Source organism: Leuciscus leuciscus, assembly GCF_965113295.1.
Source record: "Leuciscus leuciscus genome assembly, chromosome: 21".
In the NCBI taxonomy this organism is placed as follows: Eukaryota; Metazoa; Chordata; class Actinopteri; order Cypriniformes; family Leuciscidae; genus Leuciscus; species Leuciscus leuciscus.
Window position 1 is genome coordinate 6654255 of NC_138745.1, and position 21634 is coordinate 6675888.

Genomic DNA, 21634 nt, shown 5'->3' on the forward strand with positions numbered 1-21634 from the left:
ACAGAGTTCATTGTAAAGCATTATCTATGTGAAGGGTCGTATTCATCCGCACAGTCACGCAGAGCCGAAGCACAACCAAAACAGTGTTCTTCCACAAAATGCATGCAGTTTTGGTTTTTAATCGCTTAGAGGGCTAAGTTAAAGGCCATGAGTTTTATATAGAGAGAGAGAAATCTCCACTTTAGCAGCATTACATAAAACAAACTTCCCCGTTTTATTCCTATCTATATTCTTAAGTTTTTTACAGAGTTTGTTAACATTCACCTGATTTACATACCATTTTTTCCCCTATAAACATGGTAATATGACAGTATTTTCTGATTTATGGAGTGAAAATGCATATATCCAAAGTCCCCTCTGTAAAAAAAAACTAAAAAATCTTTGTCAACAAAATGAACCAAGAATTTTGAGCCTGGCTTTATCCAATGTTCATATTTCTGTTCTAGAAATGTATTTAAATTGCTGCATTTTTAATTAGATAATGCCTCATTTGAATATTTTTAAAAAGAGGGGGTATTTCAGAAAAAACTTTAATGTTCGGATCATTTTACTGACTCTCTTGTTCGATCTCGTTCATCAAAATGAACGAATCTTTTTTCGAGTCATTTCGTTCATTTAAGGGGCTTAAAATGTTATACTTTTAACAGGCAAAATCCCCGAACACATCCACCAACGCAATCTTGATCATATTCTGAATTAAGAAATCATTATAATGCAGTCAAAAATAATTTACAGGGAACATAAATAATTACTTTACCTTCCGAGTCTTTCGTTCATATGTCACATGACAGACGCATGAACGACTCATATCACTATAATTAACTGGGGAACGGTGATATAGTCGTCTATTGAATATGTGGATGTCTTTTTCTCGATGATAACCTATTCTACCTCAACCGCACCCCATACTTTAAGACTATCCAGTATTCAAAAGCTGTAATGCCCTTTCCTGTTGACCCTGGACCAGTTATCAGCACGACACAGACCACAGAGTGAAAGAAAACACACGAGAGATTAGCATCATTGACTGAACCTTAAAACCTTCATAAAGGTTCCTTAAAGTCAGAGCATTCCTGCCAACACCCACGTTTGAAGTCTGTGGATTCCATATGACTCGGAAATATTGAGTCATAACGCCGAAAAGGACTTTAATGAAACACAAAGTACAGGCCTTCAGTTTATATTCCCGCCCCTGCCGGCGTTGCCATGTCAATGTTTAAAAACACCAGCACGGGCAAGTTCTCTTCAACGTTTCTCTTTTTTTATTTCCTGCTTCCTCATTTCTCAGTTTTTCCATCTTTTGACAATTGTTCCCTCACTTGGTGAATGTAAAAGCACTGGTGGTTTTGATAAGCAGTTGTGTTGTAAATCATATGAGGATCGGTGTTTGTTTGTAGACACACACACACACACACCCTCTGCTCTCGCTTCACTCAAACCCGTCTAGCAACACAAATCTGGGCAGATGTCTCTCTCACACTGACTCAACAGCAGCACTACAGGTCTAGAGTATGGGGCTGACACATCCTGGATTAATCGAGGGAGAGACAGAGGTGATAGTTCATTACTAATGTGAATCCTCCAGTTATCCCAGAGCTCACAGAAGAAGGAGTCGAGGGATTATTCTGCTTTCCAATGGTAAATTACTTTTATCTGTGTTTCATTCACCCAGAATACCTCATCTCACTGTGTTAATGCATGCAGTTTTTGTTATGAACAGCTGTCAACATTATTTCCTGAAATCTGTATGTTCATGCAGTAATAAGTGCAATGTTCTTCAGAGAATGATAATAATAGTTGTACTTTCCCAATCATGTACCAAAAAGGCGAGTTTTCTTTTGTTTTGATTGTTATGTTGTGCTTTATTTATGAAACAGAATTTGATTTAAAATATGTTAGGATGTAAGCAAAAGATTAAAATGATTCAAATGTAATTAACATCTCATAATTGTTTGTATATTAATCTCACTTTAGGTCTGTATGTGTTTATATACAAACGTGTGTGTATATACTGTAAATATATAAATTAACCAATGTGCAAGTCACATGTATACATTTTATATGGAAGAATTCATAATTGTTCAGCAGTTCTGAACACTCTAACCTGAATGTTCATGAGTGGTTCGGATGCATTTTTCTTGACACAAGAGGCGATGACTGGCTGTAGTTCATTCAGTGGAGACACAGCACATGAAAACACACGCTCATGTCTTTGTCAGTAGCTGTTGGTGTGGCAGTTTTATAATTAAAATAAGTTGTTAGTTAATCAGTCATCACAGAAACATAAAATCTGCTTTAGCAATTATGTCATCAGTATTTTGCAACAACCACATTAAAACCGAGATTGCAGTTTGCACATAGCATGATGGATGTTTTCCTGTTTTACGAGTTGATGTTTCCCCTATTTTGGCATCTCTTCTTCTGTGTAGGTTTGGGGTTAGTGCAGCGTTCCTCTGCAAAATACACTCACTTCCTGTAGCAAGTGCTGTGCAGAAGAGCTATCCGCCGCTTTAAATGTTCATGCTTTTAGCATAGCTGTTTCCCTCTAGGTAGTAATGGGGAACTGATCATAATTTAACTTAATATTCAAATTTATAGCAAAATCTTTTTACAAGCAAAATTACAAAATATTATTGGTATTAATTGTACAAATATTGTAATTGCAATATTATTTGTAGTAATTGTAAAAATATTGTAATTGCAATATTATTTGTAGTAATTTGCACTACAAATTACAAACCAAAAGTAAAAACGACTACAAGAAAACAAAGAGAGCAGTATATTTTTAACATATATATATATTAATGATCAATGGTTCATTTATATGAATCATGAGTCTGTTTTTTTGTCCATACATTAGAAGTCAAAGGTTGCCTAACTAAAATGGTTTGGTTGCCAAAAAAATTATCTTCAAAATAGCATATTTTGTGTTTCACAGAAGAGAGAAAGTCAGGTTTGGAACAACATGAGGGAAAGTAAATGATAACAGAATTAAATGGCAAATAAATTTACGTCATCCTGAAAATCAGTGCTTTTCAACAAGACAAAGATGCAATAACCTCCGGTTTCACAGACGAGGTTTAAGACTAGTCTAGACTAAAATGGATGTTTGAGCTGTTTGAACTGAAAGCAACTTTCACTGGCAGATCTTCAAATATGACACTGCCAGTGTTTTGTCTCAAGATACACATCAATAATGTTTTTTTTCTACGGCACGTTTCTAAAAGCTATCTTATGTCCTAATTAAACTAAGGCCTAATCCTGGCTTAATCTAAGGCCTATGATTGTTAACTGCATTTGCAGTTAATTTCTCATTGTTTGTTCCTGTCCTGTTTTATATGATGATTTATTGTCGGGGGAACTCCTGGGCCGGATGCGCCGTCCTGCCCTGAGTGTCACTACTATTCTCTCTCTCTCTCTCTCTCTCTCTCTCTCTCTCTCTCTCTCTCTCTCTCTCTCTCTCTCTCTCTCTCTGCATGTTTTCATCACTTGTTGTCTGCTCTCTGTAAATATTCAGTTTTAGGCTGTCTGCTGTCAGGTTTCTCTCATCTCTCACTCCGACACACCTGTTGTTCCCCTGGTTTATCTGCATTCCTCTGCTTCACAAATATTTTGTTCCACCCCATCAGAAAAGCCCTAGTTGCAATAACAAACCTTATGTAATGCTCTAAAATAACCCTTGTTTGTTTTGTTTTTTGCTATTTTCGCCTGTTTGCACCTATTAGTGACACTGATTTAATTCACAGTACATATACATATTCTCTTTGGCTAATAATTATTTTTTAAGAATTTTACATTTTAATGATGTAATAGGGTGCTGTGGGTGGTTGCTAGGGCATTGATATGTGGTTGCTGAGGTGTTCTGGGTGGTTGCTAGGTTGTTACTTACTGTCCCAAGAAAAAAAGCACCTAAAGTTTTGGCTTTATGTTTTGCATTCTTTACATTCTTGTCCCAAGTGAATCTGTAAGTAAAGTTTTGTTTTGTATTTTTTTATATATTCTTGACCCTATTAGGTCTGTACTTCAAAATGTATTATGTTTTTGTTTTGTCTTGTATTTTGTATATATATTTTTTATATTTTTGTTCCTAGTCAATCTATTAGTAAAGTTTTTATTTTCTTTTTTATATTCTTGTTCCTTGTAAATCTGTAAGTAAAGTTTTGTTTTGATTTGTTTTGTTTTTTATGTTCTTGGTCCGACAGCAAATCTGTGTTTTTGTTTTTCATATTTGTGTCCTTAGTAAATGTATACATAAAGTTTAGTTTTTTTCTTTTTTGATTTGTTTTTGTGTTTTTGTTCCTAGTAAATCTGTTAAAGTTTTGTTTTGGGTTTTTTTTTTTTTTTTTTTCTAGTAAATCTATTAGTAAAGTTTTGTTTTGTGTATTGATTTTTTTTATATTCTTGTTCGTAGTAAAGTTTTTCTTAGTGTTTTGTTTTGCTTTTTATATATATTTTTGTTCCTAGTACATCTAAGTAAATTTTGATTTGCTTTTTTTATTTTATTTTTTTATTTGTTTTTCATATTCTTGTCCTAAGTAGATGTATATGTTTGTTTGAGCTTCAGATCTGAATTGTTTCGAACAAATTACTTTTTTTTTTTTTTCTCTATCTTCAGATCTCATGATGATTATATATGAGCCTTGATCTCCTCTTTGCACCGAACACCAGCCACTGAACAGGTTTGGGATCAGCAGACGTGGGCCACTATGTCACTTTCACAGCAGGTTCTGGTGAAATTTGAATACAGTTACACTGCTCGAGATGGCAGAATGGTGTCCATCAAACCCAACGAGCACTACACCCTGGTAGCCAAGACCAATGAAACCTGGTGGCACGTTCGGAGGCACGAGACGGACAAGCCTTTTTTCATTCCAGCTATGTATGTGACCGAGCTCCCACCTGAAACAAACCATACTCCACTGGACCCTCCAGAAGAGTTTAGTGGATTGAAACCCCTCAAGCCCAGCTCCGAGACAGCTCCTGATAGTCTTCCCGCCAACATTAAACCTGCTGAGGTCACGCTTCGAGTCCCTGACTCCATAAAACGAGACTCAGAGAAAGACGGCCATAGAATATCAACATATATTATTCCAAAGGAATTCTTTGAACTGAAGGGTTTGGATCCAGATCCCCTAAAGGTTGAAGCAGAGGCCGGTCCTGTGCCTGAACTCCAGATTTATGACAATGTTTCTTTCAACCCTGGTTCTCCATCTATTGGGGAAACACCACCCTCTATCTTATTGACACCTGCTTTTACAGATATCCCCTCAGAATTGGAGATCAAATCAATTGAGAGTCCAAAAGAGTCAATAGAGAGGCCTCGGGTGGACTCAAAGAGCCTGGATCAAGATATTCAAATGCTCATTAGATCTGGCTGGAGTGAAGAAATGTGGAACCTCATGGATAAAGACAAGAATGTGTATGAGAGTATAAATACGGTGAGAGAACCAGAATCCTCAAAACCTGATGAAAATATGACAGTAAAGACACAGAGTTCCCCAGTCCCAAGCCCTGTTACACCAGATACGCCTCTGGTAAGTAATATTTCTTCATGTGCAAAGTAAATATGCATTAGCCTACATAAGACAGCAATTTCTGTATGTAGCAAAACAATTTTCTATTTTATTCCATTCTCCAAATATGTTTGTAACAACAGCAATGTTGCTCAGTGACAAAGGCTAGGTATAGCCTATTCATTTATTTATAAAATGTCTGTGAATTTAAGTGAGGACCCAGTATACTTTAGTATACTCATCTCATAATGACTTGGATTGCTCACAATCGGATTGATTTAGCTGCTTTTCTTGAACACATGGTGGCGCTGTATACAAATTAGCATCTGAGCCTACAAAAGCGAAACCAAAGGGAAGGGCTGATGTCTCAGGTGTCAAAATCGTTATTAAATGATATTGAAGCAATAATCAGTTTAAAACTTTATAGCTGTCCTTAGAATTTGGTGTAGAAGTGCAAGCATTACATGACCAATTGATTGATAAGAACTTTCATTTATTTTTATTTCTGAAGGCCTCTAAATTTGCAAAACGATCAAAACTTTGCTAAGAAAACTGTTTTACAAAATATAGGCCTACATGTCATCTGATTGATCTTTAATCTGATTGAATCTTTGATCATAAAACAGCCTTTAAATATCACCTATAAGACATGTTATTGGAACATGTAGAGTGGCAACTGATATTTATATGCATTTTATGCAAATAGTCTGTCATAAAAGGCTCATTGATTTACATTAGCTATCAGAATTTCATCTTAATTTTTGGAGATATAAACAAGAAAGTTTGCACTAAATTCCATAGTTTTTACTCTGAGTAAAAAAAAATTTTTCCTGCTCGAATGTGAGCTCCATATTCTCACCACCATATGGGTCATAAAAGCCTGATAAAACACAAAACACATGTAAAAAAAATAAATAAAAATGTCTAAAGGTTCAGGAAATTGTTCCATTTTTTACAGTAGGCCTATGTAGTGTAACTGGTGCTCTGTCTGTCTCTGCCTCGTAGCCTACCGTTGATTTTGCTCAGATTTAATTTTAGAAAATAATGGGCTAATAAACGTTTATCAAGCTCTTAACGTTACCCCCCCCCCATCTTAAAAAAAGTACGTAACTAAACGTACGTTTTGTGGTATAGACCTAATGTAAACATATGTAAATTACTAATAAAAATAGTAGCATACTCTTTGGACTGTTCCATCCGTGCCGATCCTAACCGCTCGCGAACTACTGTTGCTGTATAGTTACAGCCTCACGTCACGAGCCTAGTCGTCTTGTGAAATAACGACGTTTGAAACTTTCCTTATGTAACGTTAACTATGTAAAAGTTGTTTAGACTGGTCGTAAAATGAAGAAAATTTAAGTGTGACGAGTCAAGGAACTCCTCGTTATATGCGTCCTAATATTGACACAATTTATGCTGATATAGGCCAGCTAGCCTGTTATATTTCTGCGTTTGAAGCGCTGTACCCGGATTGTGTTTATAAGCAACGTTTCGACCCTCTTCAAACGCCCAGTCAGACTCAATTTCTGGAGCTCCCTGCCAAGTGATCTGCATGTCAATGGTTTGCTCTTCTATGTGTGTGTACGGCCGCTGCCCCTCACCGGCACCGAACCGGCTTCTCCATCCGTTTCATCTTCCACACCGGTAAACAAGACGCGACGCGGTGCGTATGGAACACTTTTATTTGTCTAGTAACGTTAGAGTAGGTACCGAGTTTATCATTAATTACCTAGTTATTTATTAAGGGAGTCGAAACGTGATGCGTGGTCCCGAAGTATAAACCTAATTTGACTGTTGTAGGGGGAGGGGGGTTTCAACCATTCTATCAGAGTCAAATGAAGAGCACAACAGGTTAGGTGAGTTGCTGCCAAGTGCCAGTGTGAGTGTGAGTGGCACTGAAGGGAGGTACAGTACCTGGCGTTTACTACAACCACTCCCACAAACACACCTGTTTCCCTGCGGAGTGACGGATAAAGCACGTCAGCGTTAAAACGATGGATTCTAAACATCAGTTTTGCTGCCGGTTGGATTATCTTCTCATCTTCTTGTAACGGGAAGGTTTCACCTGTGCAGACACGTAAGGTATGACAGATTAATCCTGCGCTTCCGGTTGGCAGTGATGCGGTGAGGAATCTGAGGTGATTTGACGGACAACACTATCGTGTGTGTGTGTGTGTGTGTGTGTGTGTGTTACTTACAGAGTGAGACGCTACCGACAAAAACACTTTTCATGCATCTGTTATTTTGCGATTTTTTATCTTTTGACTTCTCATAAAGTGTTGTCTCTAGTGGAAAGAAAACACCCACTTTTAAGCGCTTTTATTGCACTTCATGTATTTGCAGATTTCAATTAGCCAACAATGCAAACCTTAAAAGGCCGTTTTCTCAAAATGTGTTTTTTCTTTTCTTCTCCTGCACAGAGTCAGAAATCTCCAGTTCAGCAGCTTTACACACACAACACTTTACAGTTTTATTCCTATCCGTATTCCGAAGGTTTATACAGAGGGGTTTGTTCATATATAATTCGCCTGATGTTATACATTTTGACAGGATTCATCTCAGAGTGATAAAAAGAGAAATCCAAAATCCCATACATGTCAACAAAATGAAACAATAATTTTGAATCTGGCTTAATCTAGTGTTCAGATTTCTGTTCTGGAAATGTATGTAAAGTATTGTATATTTAATTAGATAACGCCTCATTTGCATATAACATTTCAGAAAACTTGTAATGCAATTTTTTTTTTTTTTTTTTTTGCAATTCTTAATGTAATCAATCATCTTGGGAAGTATGGGGATATCTAGTACCGTAGTTAATTTTTCTTTTTTTTTACCCTATTCACCTGGGGTGTCTTGCCTTAAATGCATTAAAAAATGAATTATATTATATTGATCTTATTACGTAGTAGATAACATTTAAATTAGCACAACCTTACTTTTAGCGTATTCACGTTTGATTGTGACTGTGAGCTAAATAAGAAATTAACCAATATTTTAAAAAGGTACATTTATTTAAAACAAGTACCAAAGTACGAAAAAGTGGCATGTTTTTTCCCCACATGGATCATTTACCAGTTATTATTATTAAGTTGCAAAGAATGCATTTCAATACTATTTATTTCATGGTTACACTACTTAACAAAACAATTGGTTGAAAAATTTTTTTTATATAGGCTATTATATTATATAAGAATTTGGCATTTTAAAATAAAGTTTTTTTTTATCTCAGACATTCTTATTAATTATTGACCCATATATCAAAATACCATAGTATTACCATCTGATACCATCACTTTTTTGCTAGGCATTACGTCACTCTCTTCCATTAGTGGCCAGTCAGTGTGTGATTAACATATAAAAGACATAGGCAGCAAAGATTTATGTTTTTGCCCGTTTACAATAACAATGTCATCAGAGAGTCAAGAGCTCTCAGTCTTGCTTTTAGGTAATTGATAACTGTGCATTAAATGCAATTATCAGCATGTATCCCTGAAGTGTCCATTTCCGCAGGTTTGTAAGCGTGTGCTGTCTTCTCTGTGGGTTTTAGTTTGGTCGGATAGCACAAGAACTCTGGAGGCCTGCCAGTGAAGTTTTGGTTTCCATAGTGATGGTGGTTTGAGCAGTGGCATGGCTGAGGTGCCATTCAGTCCGGCGGGCACAATGTGTGGCGCTGGTGTGCAGTCCTGGATATGTAGGTCAGCTTATGCTAATGCTTCTCACACAGCGCAGTGCACTGGAAGACCCCATCCGTGTGCATGTGCACGACAGCAGGAGTGTGAGCAACATAGGTGGAGTAGATTAAGATTACAAGAGATGCAAGTCTGTATGTGTCCAGTCGAGTTTAGAGAGAGAGAGAGATATTGCTTTTGTCAATGAATCTTTACCCAAGTATTTGGCAGGTATACACCTCAGACTGGGTTTGAGTCTGCCTCGGGACATGTTCCCATCCCTGATCCCATACTCCCTCTCTCTTCTCCTAATCATTAAGATATTGCAAAAGCTCTGTTCAATCTCAGCTCAGCAAGCAATCGTAATATCAACAGTGTCTATACTACATTATTTTAAAGTCACCATGAAATCAAAATGGACAATTCTTATTTTTTCATGGATTATTGCAGGATTCAGTAAAGACGAGTGTAACTGCACACTCACTTAAGTATGTTTTATTTTTGACGTTTCAAGCAGCTTTTATCAAGGTAGCCTAACTTGTCAATTATACCATCTTTACAAAGTTTGGCTATTTTCTAAACGCGTTACGTGTTTCTAAACGTGTGCGTTTGCTTCAGCTATTGCTCTACTTAAGGAACTGATATTGCAGTATTTATCATAAATTATTTATTTGTGCACATTATTATTATTATTATTATTATTATTTTTAATTCATGAGCCCTCATAATCTTTGATCAAAATAACTTCCCCTCCCTCTTGCAGCAACATCTCTTCTCTGATGACATGATTACTGGCACGAGGGCGGGGCAATCAATAGCAAACCACAATGATCCAATCAATTCCCCAAGGAAAAAATCAAGTCCCGCCCTACAATCTTTCTCGTTTAAGAAGCCGCTTCACTCGGATGTACTCCGCAATAGAGAATAAAAGACTATCGCAACTTTCGTTTCATGCCGACTTTAAAATGTGTTCAAAAAATAAATATTAAACACATGATTTTAAGAATGGCGAAAGTCATGTGATTAACTGTTAATTATTCTGTTGTTGCTGAGTTGTGTCCGCCTGAAGTGTTTGTCTTTTGGCTGTTGCAAGTCTGTGCTGATGTGCTCATTAATGTCTTTGCACTTCGTTTAGTAATTAGGACGGCACTTTATAGGTGGGGCGTCTAATTTTAGCGCAGTGGTGCAGCCCATATCTCTAATGATGCAAATTTCCTTAACATTTACTATCAAAACAAATGTTCGGCTATTTCCCTCTTCTGGTAACTCATTACATTATATACAACTTTACCGATTATAGACTTTGGATCAATATTTGTTTGTTCTTGACTAAATAAATCCGGGGCATATAGTTAAGCGTTTGAATTTGAGTGTTTGAGCCGATTGTTACGTTTTCAGCTCCATTCAGCATGTCGGATCTCCTTGTGTGATCGTGACTCTTCTGCCTTGCTCTGTTCAATGAAATGTGGGAAGTTCCTTTTCCACCAGTTTGTTGAGATACCACAGGCAAAGATCTTGTTTGTCTGATGGTCTGCATGCTAGGAGCTGCCTTGAAATGTCAAGCAATGTCAGCAGTGTGTAATGGTATACACTTATATGTAACACAAACTTTTATTTTGGATGTGATTAATTGTGATTAATAATTGCCCTAACCCTAACCCTTTATATTACATTACATGATTAAATGCTAACAACTTCACTGACAAAAAACACAACTTCCCCATCAGGTATAGTGAGAAGAAAGCACTCAAGAGCTCTCAGTTCTCTTTGTACATTCTGTGGGATTTCAGGTGTGAATAGGGGAAGTTTTGGTCTTTGCTATTAGAGAATTAAATCCAATATGCCGTACAGAAGTGCAGTGTTATTCTTATTCTGTGTCGTGCCTTCAAATTAATTTACTAGACTTTGAAATTTAGGTACTGTAGACCATTTTATGTCCTCTTCTTATAGTGACCACTCTGACTTGTAAATTGTAAAGCAATGTCAAAACAATATCCTCATGATCATGTCTAGCATGTACACCAGACACAATTGCCCAAGTAACGCGAGTTGCCTGTGTTTTTATTTCCCAGGAGCCGTAAAAAGAACGTGTGTCGATGTGTGTTACATATAATCAGTTGTTCAAAATTATTGCTGCATCCAAAACTCTCATACCACATTTGGTTTTAAACTTACTTCGTGACCATTAAAAAGTATGTTCTATATAGTATGAACGTGTGTAGCATGGCTGAAATTCAGACATACTACATCCACCATGTTGTCATCACATGGTCATCACAAGACCGACAGCGTCAGTTGCATCACTTCACTTCCATTCACAACTCATGGGTCCATGCTGGTGCAATACTCACCCCACCCTCATCCGGAATGCAGAATCCCTGACAACTTAAAACTCATCTCTACCGTGAGCACTTAACCTAAAAAAAAAGGTTAAGTGAAACCTCCTTTCCTTTTCCGTTAATCCTCTCTTGTCTGGCTTTTGCTTCCCTGAGCAATGCCAGCACTTTGTATTTTGAGCACTTCTTGCATTGTTTTTGCCTCTTCACGATGATTCGCTTATTTTAGTCCTAATTTGTAAGTCGCTTTGGATAAAAGCGTTTGCTAAATGTAAATGTAACTCTTCTCCCTTGGCCTCATGGGATAGTAAAGTGTCCCACCGAATGTGCACTTCAGAATCTCGCTGGAATGAATGAATGAATGAATTCGGACATATTACTCAGCTCACATACTGTTTTTCACCTACTATATAGTATGGAAGTAGGGATATTCAAATGCAGCAGATGATTTTCTTTCTGCTGTCGAACACAAAAGAACATATGTGACGAATTTTTCAGTCAATACAATAATAGTCAATGGGGACCAAACGTTTAAGGAAATGTAAAAGTTTCAGGAAATAAAAGTGCAGAAGTAATCCAAGGTTACTCATTCTCAAATCAAATTGAAAACAGTGATCAACTCATGTATACAGAGGCCAAATCAATAATATCAAACTTCATTGGCTGTTTTGTGTCATGTGACTTAATGTCATGATGTCATCGCACAAGAGCCAATGAGGTTTAAAAACTTTGAATGTCTGGAAATATCAGGTCATTAAAAAAAAGAAACTTTTGGTCTTATAGTCTAGTCACTAATCTATAGACTAGTTTATAGGCTAGTCTTGATTAGCATAATTTAATTGGCTAAAATTAGTGTCCCTTGTGAATTATATAAAATTATTATTTTCTAAATAAATTTCTCTAATCTTCACGAGGGACTGGATAAGTCATAGAAATGTGTTGGTCAAAGGATTGGGAACCTATTTTAAGGTTTAATGTTGAATTTAGTCATTATATATATATATATATATTATTATTATTTTTTTAAACAACAATCAACATCAGTTTGTTGTCAACAATCAACATCCAGTTACAGTTATAATTGGTTTTGGAGATAATTTATGAAAGGACGCCACATGACAGTGAACTTAGGCCGGAGCCCCTTAAATTAAGTCATATTATGTTATATTTAGAGTATACTCATGTTACACTCTCCTCTCAGAACAGGATGTGAAACTTTTTTTATCAAGACCTTTGTTGCACATTTTTAGTGTAGACATGCTACCGTCTGGGCTTAAGATTCTCATTTAGCCAATAATAAAACCAATTTAAAAAAAAAACCTGCATTGCAGGAGGGACCAAAATATCACAAAGACTTAACAATAAACCACATGGAAACCAGCCAAAACACAACTGCATTGCAACAGCTTGCCAATGGTTTTTTTTTAATGATCACACACACTTGTTCATAATTCTTGAAAGCACTGATGCTTCTTGAAACCATGTTGAAGTTGGACGTATTTAAGGTTGTTGCATTTACTTACAGTATGTGAACGTGCCTATCTCTTTGAGAGAGGAGGAAGTGAAGTACCTGAGTGTGAATGATGGGCAGATAATGGCTGCAGTGTGCTAGGAGCTCTCACAAGCCCAGACTTTTAGTATTCAATGAGGTAATCCAGGATTCCAGGCCATGATTGGTGATGTAACAGAGAGGGGGAGCTGCTGGGTCCCTTGAATGGCCCTTCTGTGTGTGTGTGTGTGTGTGTGTGTGTGTGTGTGTGTGTGTGTGTGTGTGTGTGTGTGTGTGTGTGTGTGTGTGTGTGTGTGTGTGTGTGTGTGTGTGTGTGTGTGTGTGTGTGTGTGTGTGTGTGTGTGTGTGTGTGAGAGAGAGAGAGAGGTAGGAGTTCAAGCTGCTGATTCTGCAGCCTCAATTTCATTGGTCGATAAGTAATTTGGTTAAGTAATCAGCAGCATGCTATGCACCCTACAATCACTTCTTTCTGAATTCATTATCGCTGTAAATTCCTTGGCTATCAGTATGTTAGACAGAAGTAATGTTTGTTTCTAACATCCTGCTTCACACTATGTCGTCTAAGTGTGATTTAGAGAATCAGATGGTGTTATGAATAATAGATATTCAAGAATGATAGTCTGAAGAAAGGTATATAAAACGAATTGCATTTCCAAATATAAAATGGTAAAACACGAGCAAAGGAGGCCCACAGATGGTATATTATTTTTAACGGTCATCATAACATTCTTGTGTGGAACTATGCTTCCTTCATGTGCTGTTGGAAGTTTCCTACTTCCCACTTCTGAAGTCGTAATTACAAGTTGCATATAAGTGCTTTATTTTGAAGGAAAGAATAGGAATTATTGAGGACACCAGTTTCATTCTTGCCTATTTCTTAGGGAAATTTTATTAAAGCCGAAATGTATCTAGTCACTATTCAATGGAATTTGAATGAAATGTAGTGTTCATTCATTGGCAACCATATAAACTTGGCCTTACCTATAGGCGGATCTTTTGTGACGTCATTGTTTATGTTTGTCGCGTTGCATCATGGGAATCGTGTGGCAGGAAACACCGCTAGATACCTCTAATTTGATTGTTTTGCACGTTTGGAGGAGGATTTAGAGAAGAGGATGGTTCACTCTTGCTGTGTGGTCGAGTACGGCTCGTTTAGGGGCCTGATAAAAAGTTTTTTCGAATTCCCTCCGAAAAGGATCGCGAAAAACGAAAGAAATGGTTGCGTGCAATTAGGCGATTGAACCTGGACGCTCCGAAGAAAGCCTGGATTCCTGCAGCTAACGTTACTGATCGAGTTTGTGAGGCTCATTTTGTTCATGGTAGGCCTAAGTCTTAGTGACTATGTATTTATAGAAGATTGAATAAAAAAATAAATAAAACTGAGTCAAATCAACCGAGTCATATGTTTTCGCGTTCTGATTCAGGTGTCCCAAACCGCGATCCACAGCACCCAGACTATGTTCCTCACATCAAAATGGGCTATTCTGGATCGCAAAACTTAAAAGCAAAAGAAAAGGCTGTTCTAACCTCTGCTTTTAGCACGATCACTGCTTTCTGTTTGGCAGAAAAGATCGGCCCAACTTTTTGAAAAAACAAAATAATCATAGGCCTCCAGACTTTTGAAAGCCTTTAATCTTTCATGAGTGAAGGGTCCAGGGGTTTCTATTAAATAAGAATAAATGTCTCCCCAGCAGATTGGTGGCCAAGACACGGGCGAGTCGGACCAACGTTTTTTGTCATCCCAGATCTCATATGGGCTTTGAATAACTTCGATTTTGTCACCAATACAAATTTTGAGCTTCTCTCCAAACCTCCTCCGGTCTTCAGATAAAAAAGTGCTTATATATTGTGGATTACGCCCGCTAACTCTCTTGAAAGTGCTCGTCGCGTCTTTACTGCCCGCAATACTGTTTGTTTTGTTGCCACACAACCACTCGCGCATGCGTACAAAGATGTCAACAAAGATCCTCCTATTGTGAACATTCACCACGCTGGAATTTTGGTCAAATACTGTAAATGTTTTTTCGCGGTGCAAAATACATAACATATGCACCAAGTGGTTATTTATATGCATAGATATACATGACTGTAACTGCAACTGCAAGAGAAAGCAATGTTGTGGGAAAAATGAATAAAACTTATCAGTCACACAGCGATAGTTTTCTCCTCTGCATGTTTAAAGTGTATGACTCGGCCAACTTTAGGCATCAAAATTATCGTTGAGTTTCCCAATCGTAAATACGGCTTGAGAGGCTGTTAATTTCCAATTATCCACTACGAAACTCATATTTACGATAATTCTGATAGCAGGTAAAGGCAGCATTAAAGTCAGGCTGACTCAGTGAGACAGATGGTTTACTTTGCCTTGCCCAATGAGACATTGCTACAGAAACTATTAGTCATAAATGTTCATAATTACACAGAGAGTATTACACCTGTCCATTTCATATTTCTATGTGCAGTCATCGCTGTAATGACTGTGTCTGAACAGGTTTCCTAATCACTTCTCCTGCTTTCCATTGGTCAAACTAATAGATAGTTCCACCCCCAGAATCACACCATTGGTTGAGGAATGCTGGCGCTATCTGGCTGGTCGGGACGCTCATGTTTTCATAGCACCACAGTAGATTTAGTTGAAATCATCATACAAATTACAGACATAATCCAAAGCCCTATTCACACTGGATTAGTATTATCTGGAGACCTCGTGTGATTTAGAAATTACCCATTCGCACGGGATAAGCGAAGCCTGTGATTTTACTCGAATTTACTGACTTATCTCCCGGATGATGTCAATAGGCTATTGTTTGGAAATGTATTGTCGTTATTATAGGTCTAGCTGTATGATATCTCATAAACAGAAGAATGTTCCTCACTGTTGCCTTTGGCTTGCTCAGTTGGGGATATTTTGGGGATATTTAATTTAATTTTATCAATCAATAAATTCCTCTTGAAACAAACTTTGTTGTATTATTTTAATTAAATACTGTGAAGCTGCTTTGATGCAATCTGTATTGTGAAAAGCGCTATACAAATAAACTTGACTTGACTTGACTTGACCGCACGCTGCTATACATGTCATCCATCTCCATCTAATCATTCTTTTTGTTTTTGCTCTTCTGATGGTTTTTAGCTTTCTCTTTCGGCAAATTGCATAGTTGTATCGAATGGTGTATAGCGATATGACCTAGCACTCAAAATACTATCAAAACACTCAAACGCAGCCTCCATTCCTCACGAAAGATGGATAAAAAAGTGCACAGGAAACAAAAACCTTGAAAAATGTATAAACGACCCCGCCAAATCACACGGGACTAATATTATCACAGGACCTCGGTGTTCGGCGTAATATGGTCGGTCATTTGCGGGGGAATTTTTACTTTACAAATTACAGACATGGCCGATTCACACAGGATTAAGATCTCAGACAACCTCCGCAATTATTACAGATGAGTAGAGGTCACCAGGTAATACTAATCCCGTGCGAATAGGGCTTTAGTTCCCACTGCTAATCTGGGATACGATAAAATGTTTGAATGTTGAAACAATGACACACATGACATTTTTGATTTCCATTAAACCACGAACTGCATCAAAAATGCATAGATGAGAAAAGACACACTTTTCTCTCAAACAGACCGAATTATCCTGTACCTTTTTTTTTCTGATACATTTTGTCCAGAAATACAACACGTTATGCAGACTTTGACTTAAACCAGGAAAACGTTACCTATTGCTATACACCATAAAATAATCATACTTTTAACAGTATAAGATTTGAAAAATGTTACGGTAAAAACCTGTTAACTGGTTAGATCTACTTTTTTTATTTTATTTAAATTATCATAATTCTTAGGTTTTTAGTTATCATCAGTTTTATATTACACCTTATGTTGTTATATCAATGTTTATTGCATTATTTTAGTGTTGTGTGTTACCATGATGGTTTTGTATTCGTGTGTGTGTGTAAAGTGATCCACTGGAGGCAAGTTGAGAGATGAGCACCCAAGTGCAGTTTATTATAAACAAAACCAAACATAAAACAAAAACATGGCGTGGCATGAAAACTCAAAACAAGACATGAACTTGAACAGAACTCACAAACAGTGGTTACAGGGAACAATACTTGACAAAGACACATGGCAAACATGAGGGCTTAAATACACAGACTAATGACAAGACAAGGGACACCTGTGAACAATGATCAGACAATTAACCAATGACAAGACACATGGCAAACAGGGAATCACATGACAGACATGGAACCATGACAAGAACAAACCCAAAATGTGACAGCCGTGACACCGTGCAGCTTCCACATGTTAGTATTTACCTCAGCTTGAGGATTCTAGATGTGGCTTTCTCTTTAACACCTGTATTTTTATGGTGGTTGTCAGAATATTATAAGTGTACAAAACTGATGTTGGTATTAGTATCAGATAATGAAGTTTGTGTTTTGTTTTTTGTTTTTTTAATCTAAATTTAAGTTCAATCCGTAAAACTTTTGACTACTGTCTTTTTTCCACTGTAAAGTTCTGATGTAAATTTCATGATTTTTTTTTTTTTTTTTTACTATAGTTTCGTCTACACCCTGCTTTTAGCTGCGTATAGTATCTGTGGTAATCTCATGTGTGTTAAAGCACCTGAAAAACTGTGTGTGTGTGTGTGTGTGTGTGTGTGTGTGTGTGTGTGTGTGTGTGTGTGTGTGTGTGTGTGTGTGTGTGTGTGTGTGTGTGTGTGTGTGTGTGTGGTTTAAACAAACTAGTCTAAATAAGGACTAGACTGTTGTTCCCATTCTTCTGAATGGCCTGTGCTCAATCATAATGGATTTCATACCATTGATATTTAAGTAGCAGCTGTCAATCAAATGCAAAGTTTCCCTCAGGAAAAAAAAAAATGAAATTGCAGAGTGTTATAAATAGCATGGGACATTGCGTTACACATTAACTGCTCATTTTGGTGTCTAATCGGCTAATACAGTATGTTCTAAAGGAAAGTTCAGGAGGAACTTCATTTCACTTGGGCTTTCACTGAGGTCAAATATCTTTATAAGCATGATTACATCATTTTAAACTTTCGTGTTGTTTTTTCGGTTTAGTTTTCAATTTTTTCCTCTTAGTTATCCAACTCTCGGGTCATATAGCTGTAGGCTGCCATGTTAAAGATTTGAATAACAAAACTTTTGTGAATAGTAATTCCTAACACAGGCTTGTGGATTTGTAGTTTAGGCTTGTTCCAGGAACTTTTGATGTCTGGTCTGCCTCACTTTCTTTACACACATCATTAGAAGGAGGAAAAAGAGTGTTATCATGATATCCATACATTAGGATCTCTCTATTTCTCTCAACCACAAGCAGGGAAATCAGCATTATTGTAAAATTTGCAAACGCAGATTCTGTTTCAGACAAGGAAGCTGTCTTGTTTGTCAGACTGCTTGGATGAACAATTGTTGAGTAATTCCCCCGATCCTAAACATATTTCCTGCATTCACAGTTGAAATGCTGATCAGAAGTCACAACAAAACACAGTGGCTTTGTCTTCTGATCTTTATCGTGCTACCGCATCATGGCATGTAAAATACATGTTGTTATACCTGTCTATCCGCTTCCTGAGGCTTGTAAATGTTGAGCTAAACTTATCTCTATTTAATGTTAAAATCAGCATTAAATAAAAAATTTCTAATTTTCTATTTTCTAAATGCATGTTATAGATCTGATTGTGAATGATACATCCATGAACGATACATTCTGATGAATATGACTTCTCAAGTCATTTAGTCCCCTTAAACCCCTTCCCCTCCACAATCAAGGAAGAAACGTTCCACAGCGACTTTAATATTTACACTAAAAGCCATTTGATTGTATAGGAAAACATTTTTTAGTGTCTCAGCTGATCCTCCTAGACAGAAATGAGAAGTTAATGTAAATGCTTAAAAATCTTGCTTTTCACAAATTTTGTAATTTCACACAAATTTCAGAAGCGGTCTCAAAATGCGTCCAGATTAAAGGCCCGTTCATAACTATAATGATAGCGTTAAAGATATAGTTGTAAAAATCATTAAAAGATTAGCAGAGTTCACGCCACAACTATAACGATAACGGCACAGAGAAACTATATCACTGGAATCACTTTCAGAAAGTTTTTTTTCCAGCTGATGAACGATAAAAACATTGACAGCCAATCAGAATCCATCCTGCTTTAAAGAGCTCGAGCATTTAAAGCGGCATGATGACAAAACTGCAGCGCGCGCTTTGAACGATATCGTCCGCTGGTGTGGACGCTATAATATAGTTATCATTATAGTTATCATTCTTGGTGTGACCAGGCCTTAAGGCTATATACAGTAAAACTAAAACCAGGCCATTTTTAATTGCTAGGAGTAAAAAAAAGTTAACTGAAGTAATACAAAATATTTAAAAAAAACTTAATTTATTTGAGTTAGTTTTCATTTCTTATTTTCATTTAGTTTAAATTGATGGACTAAAAGTAAAAATAAATAAAGCCTATTTAGATAAACAAATAAAATGTACTAAAAATAAATAAAAATAATTCAAAATATTAATCAGAACTGAAATAGTTATCTCAATGGTACTAAAATAACACTACAATACAAGTCTACAATCAAAACTCAGAGATCTCAACGTTTCTCATAACATGATGCAAGAACAAATCTGAGCTATGCTTTTCATTTTATGATTATAAACTTTATTATTGACACAAATTGGTATTGTTACCCCATTTTAAAGAGGATATTCAACAAGAAAAATATCAGTGTGAGACTTGAATTTATCCACTGAGAATTTAATGTAATATGAAAAGTGGATGCTGCATACCAGAATGGAGCCAGTTTGATCAAATAATGCCTGAATGGCTATTTGGCCACTTATTAACATAATAGCCCGTGTGGCCAAAGGGAAGACATTGGAAAAAGAACATTGTTTCAAGTGAATATACGTATGAAGAAAGCCAAACGAAGACTTCATTTCTTAGGAATAATATGCACCAATGAACCAATGAACAATAAGACCAAGAACATGTTTTAAGAAATTACTATGGTCAGTTATGATTTCGTGTTCACTTTAAATGATAAAAATTAAAAAAAAACTCTGGTCAAAAACAATTCTCTGTTTTGTTTACTGAGAAATGCATACTTTTTAATTGCCTGTCAGAGGTGTTACATCAAAATGTGAGGAAACTGAGGAAATGTGCTCAAGTCAGTGGCTTTGACTGGTTTCGATGGACAAAAAGAGGAACTTAAAACTTTTTCACGTTTGTAAAAGTATATTTAATGCTTCATCTGTTACCTAAAATCTAGCAGTTACACACCTTTTCAGTGTCAACACTTCTCTCTTTGCAGATATTTGTCATATATTCAGTTTCATACGTTATCAACATGATATGTTCATCCTTTATTCACAGCACTCATCATACCTGCCTCTGTCTCTCTCTCTCTCTCTCTCTCTCTCTCTCTCTCTCTCTCTCTCTCTCTCTCTCTCTCTCTCTCTCTCCATCTGTCCGTTCTATTCATTTGCCCCCTCCCCCTTTCACTCTCGCAGAGTAGTGCTTCAAGACAGATGTTCATTAGTTGTGCCATCGACTGCAGACGCAGTGTGTGTCTGTATGAGTGTGTGTGTGTTAGAGAGAGTGAGTACGGCTCAGCCTGTTTACCATGATGCTCGCTATTGGATAGCTTGGAGTTTGACTGTTGTCTGATCAGCTGTATGGCTGTTGCTGACTGATCGAAACAAAGACATGATGGATTATTACTCTGAGATCCGGTCCAACCACCGGCCCAGAAGCGCAATGCCCCTCTCTCTGAACACGCAGGTACGTCCACAACCCCTTCAGACTGGGTTTCTGGGCACGGAAGTGCTGTCACTTGTTGTCATTTTGATACGCGTTGGTGTGTAAAGAGTTATACATTGGCATAACTGTTCAATATATAACACATTGTGTGGTGTTTATACGTGAGCATTGTGCAGTAAAATGTCAGCAATGTTGCGCATTAGTTGGACTTCGCGTACATGCGTGTTTCTGTAAGTTCTCAGCTAGGATGTGGTTTCTTCCTGTTGAGACACTCCCTGGTGCTGATAAATCTAAAGCACTTTTTAGACATCATCAGGGTCAAGGGTTTGTCACTGTAAAGTTGTCCAACTCTGTAAAACTCGATGAAACAGAAAAGCTGCAAGACACTGACCTTTAGCATCAGAAAAAGGAAGTTTTGTCTAATTGTTCAGTCTGCATCGTTGCAAGCTTTCATATATGTTGTGTGTGATGAACTACAGACTGTGTGTGTCAATGCCAGACGGTTTCTGCTTTAATAGGCTTCTCCCTAAACATCCATTGCTTCTATCTCTTTTGCTCTCAGTTAGCCTACTTTTACAATGACTTATACAGGTTGTATGGCTGTCTCTGTTGGCCAGCGCATTCAGATCATCTAAATTTATCTCACAAAAAGGATGGCATACATTTAAGGCTGGGGATTTCATCACTCCCTTTGCTTTAAGATGTTTTAAAGGGATAGTTCATCCAAAAATGAAAATCATGTCATCATTTTCTTTCTCCCTTGTCATTTACAAACCTGCACGACACAAAAGGAAAAATGTT

The 21634-nt window shown here is 37.0% G+C and overlaps 1 protein-coding gene across 2 annotated transcripts in view; it reads left to right on the plus strand.

The window, feature by feature from the left end:
• Positions 1–1300: 1300 nt before the first annotated feature.
• The window catches only part of arhgap27 (Rho GTPase activating protein 27), a 38194-nt gene continuing 17860 nt past the window's right edge, over positions 1301–21634 (plus strand). For both annotated transcript variants that reach the window (XM_082151490.1, XM_082151491.1), the window contains exons 1-2: positions 1301–1638; positions 4616–5534. In XM_082151490.1, the coding sequence (XP_082007616.1) occupies positions 4707–5534 (828 nt within the window). In that variant the 5' untranslated portion in view covers positions 1301–1638; positions 4616–4706. The remainder of the gene's footprint in view (positions 1639–4615; positions 5535–21634) is intronic.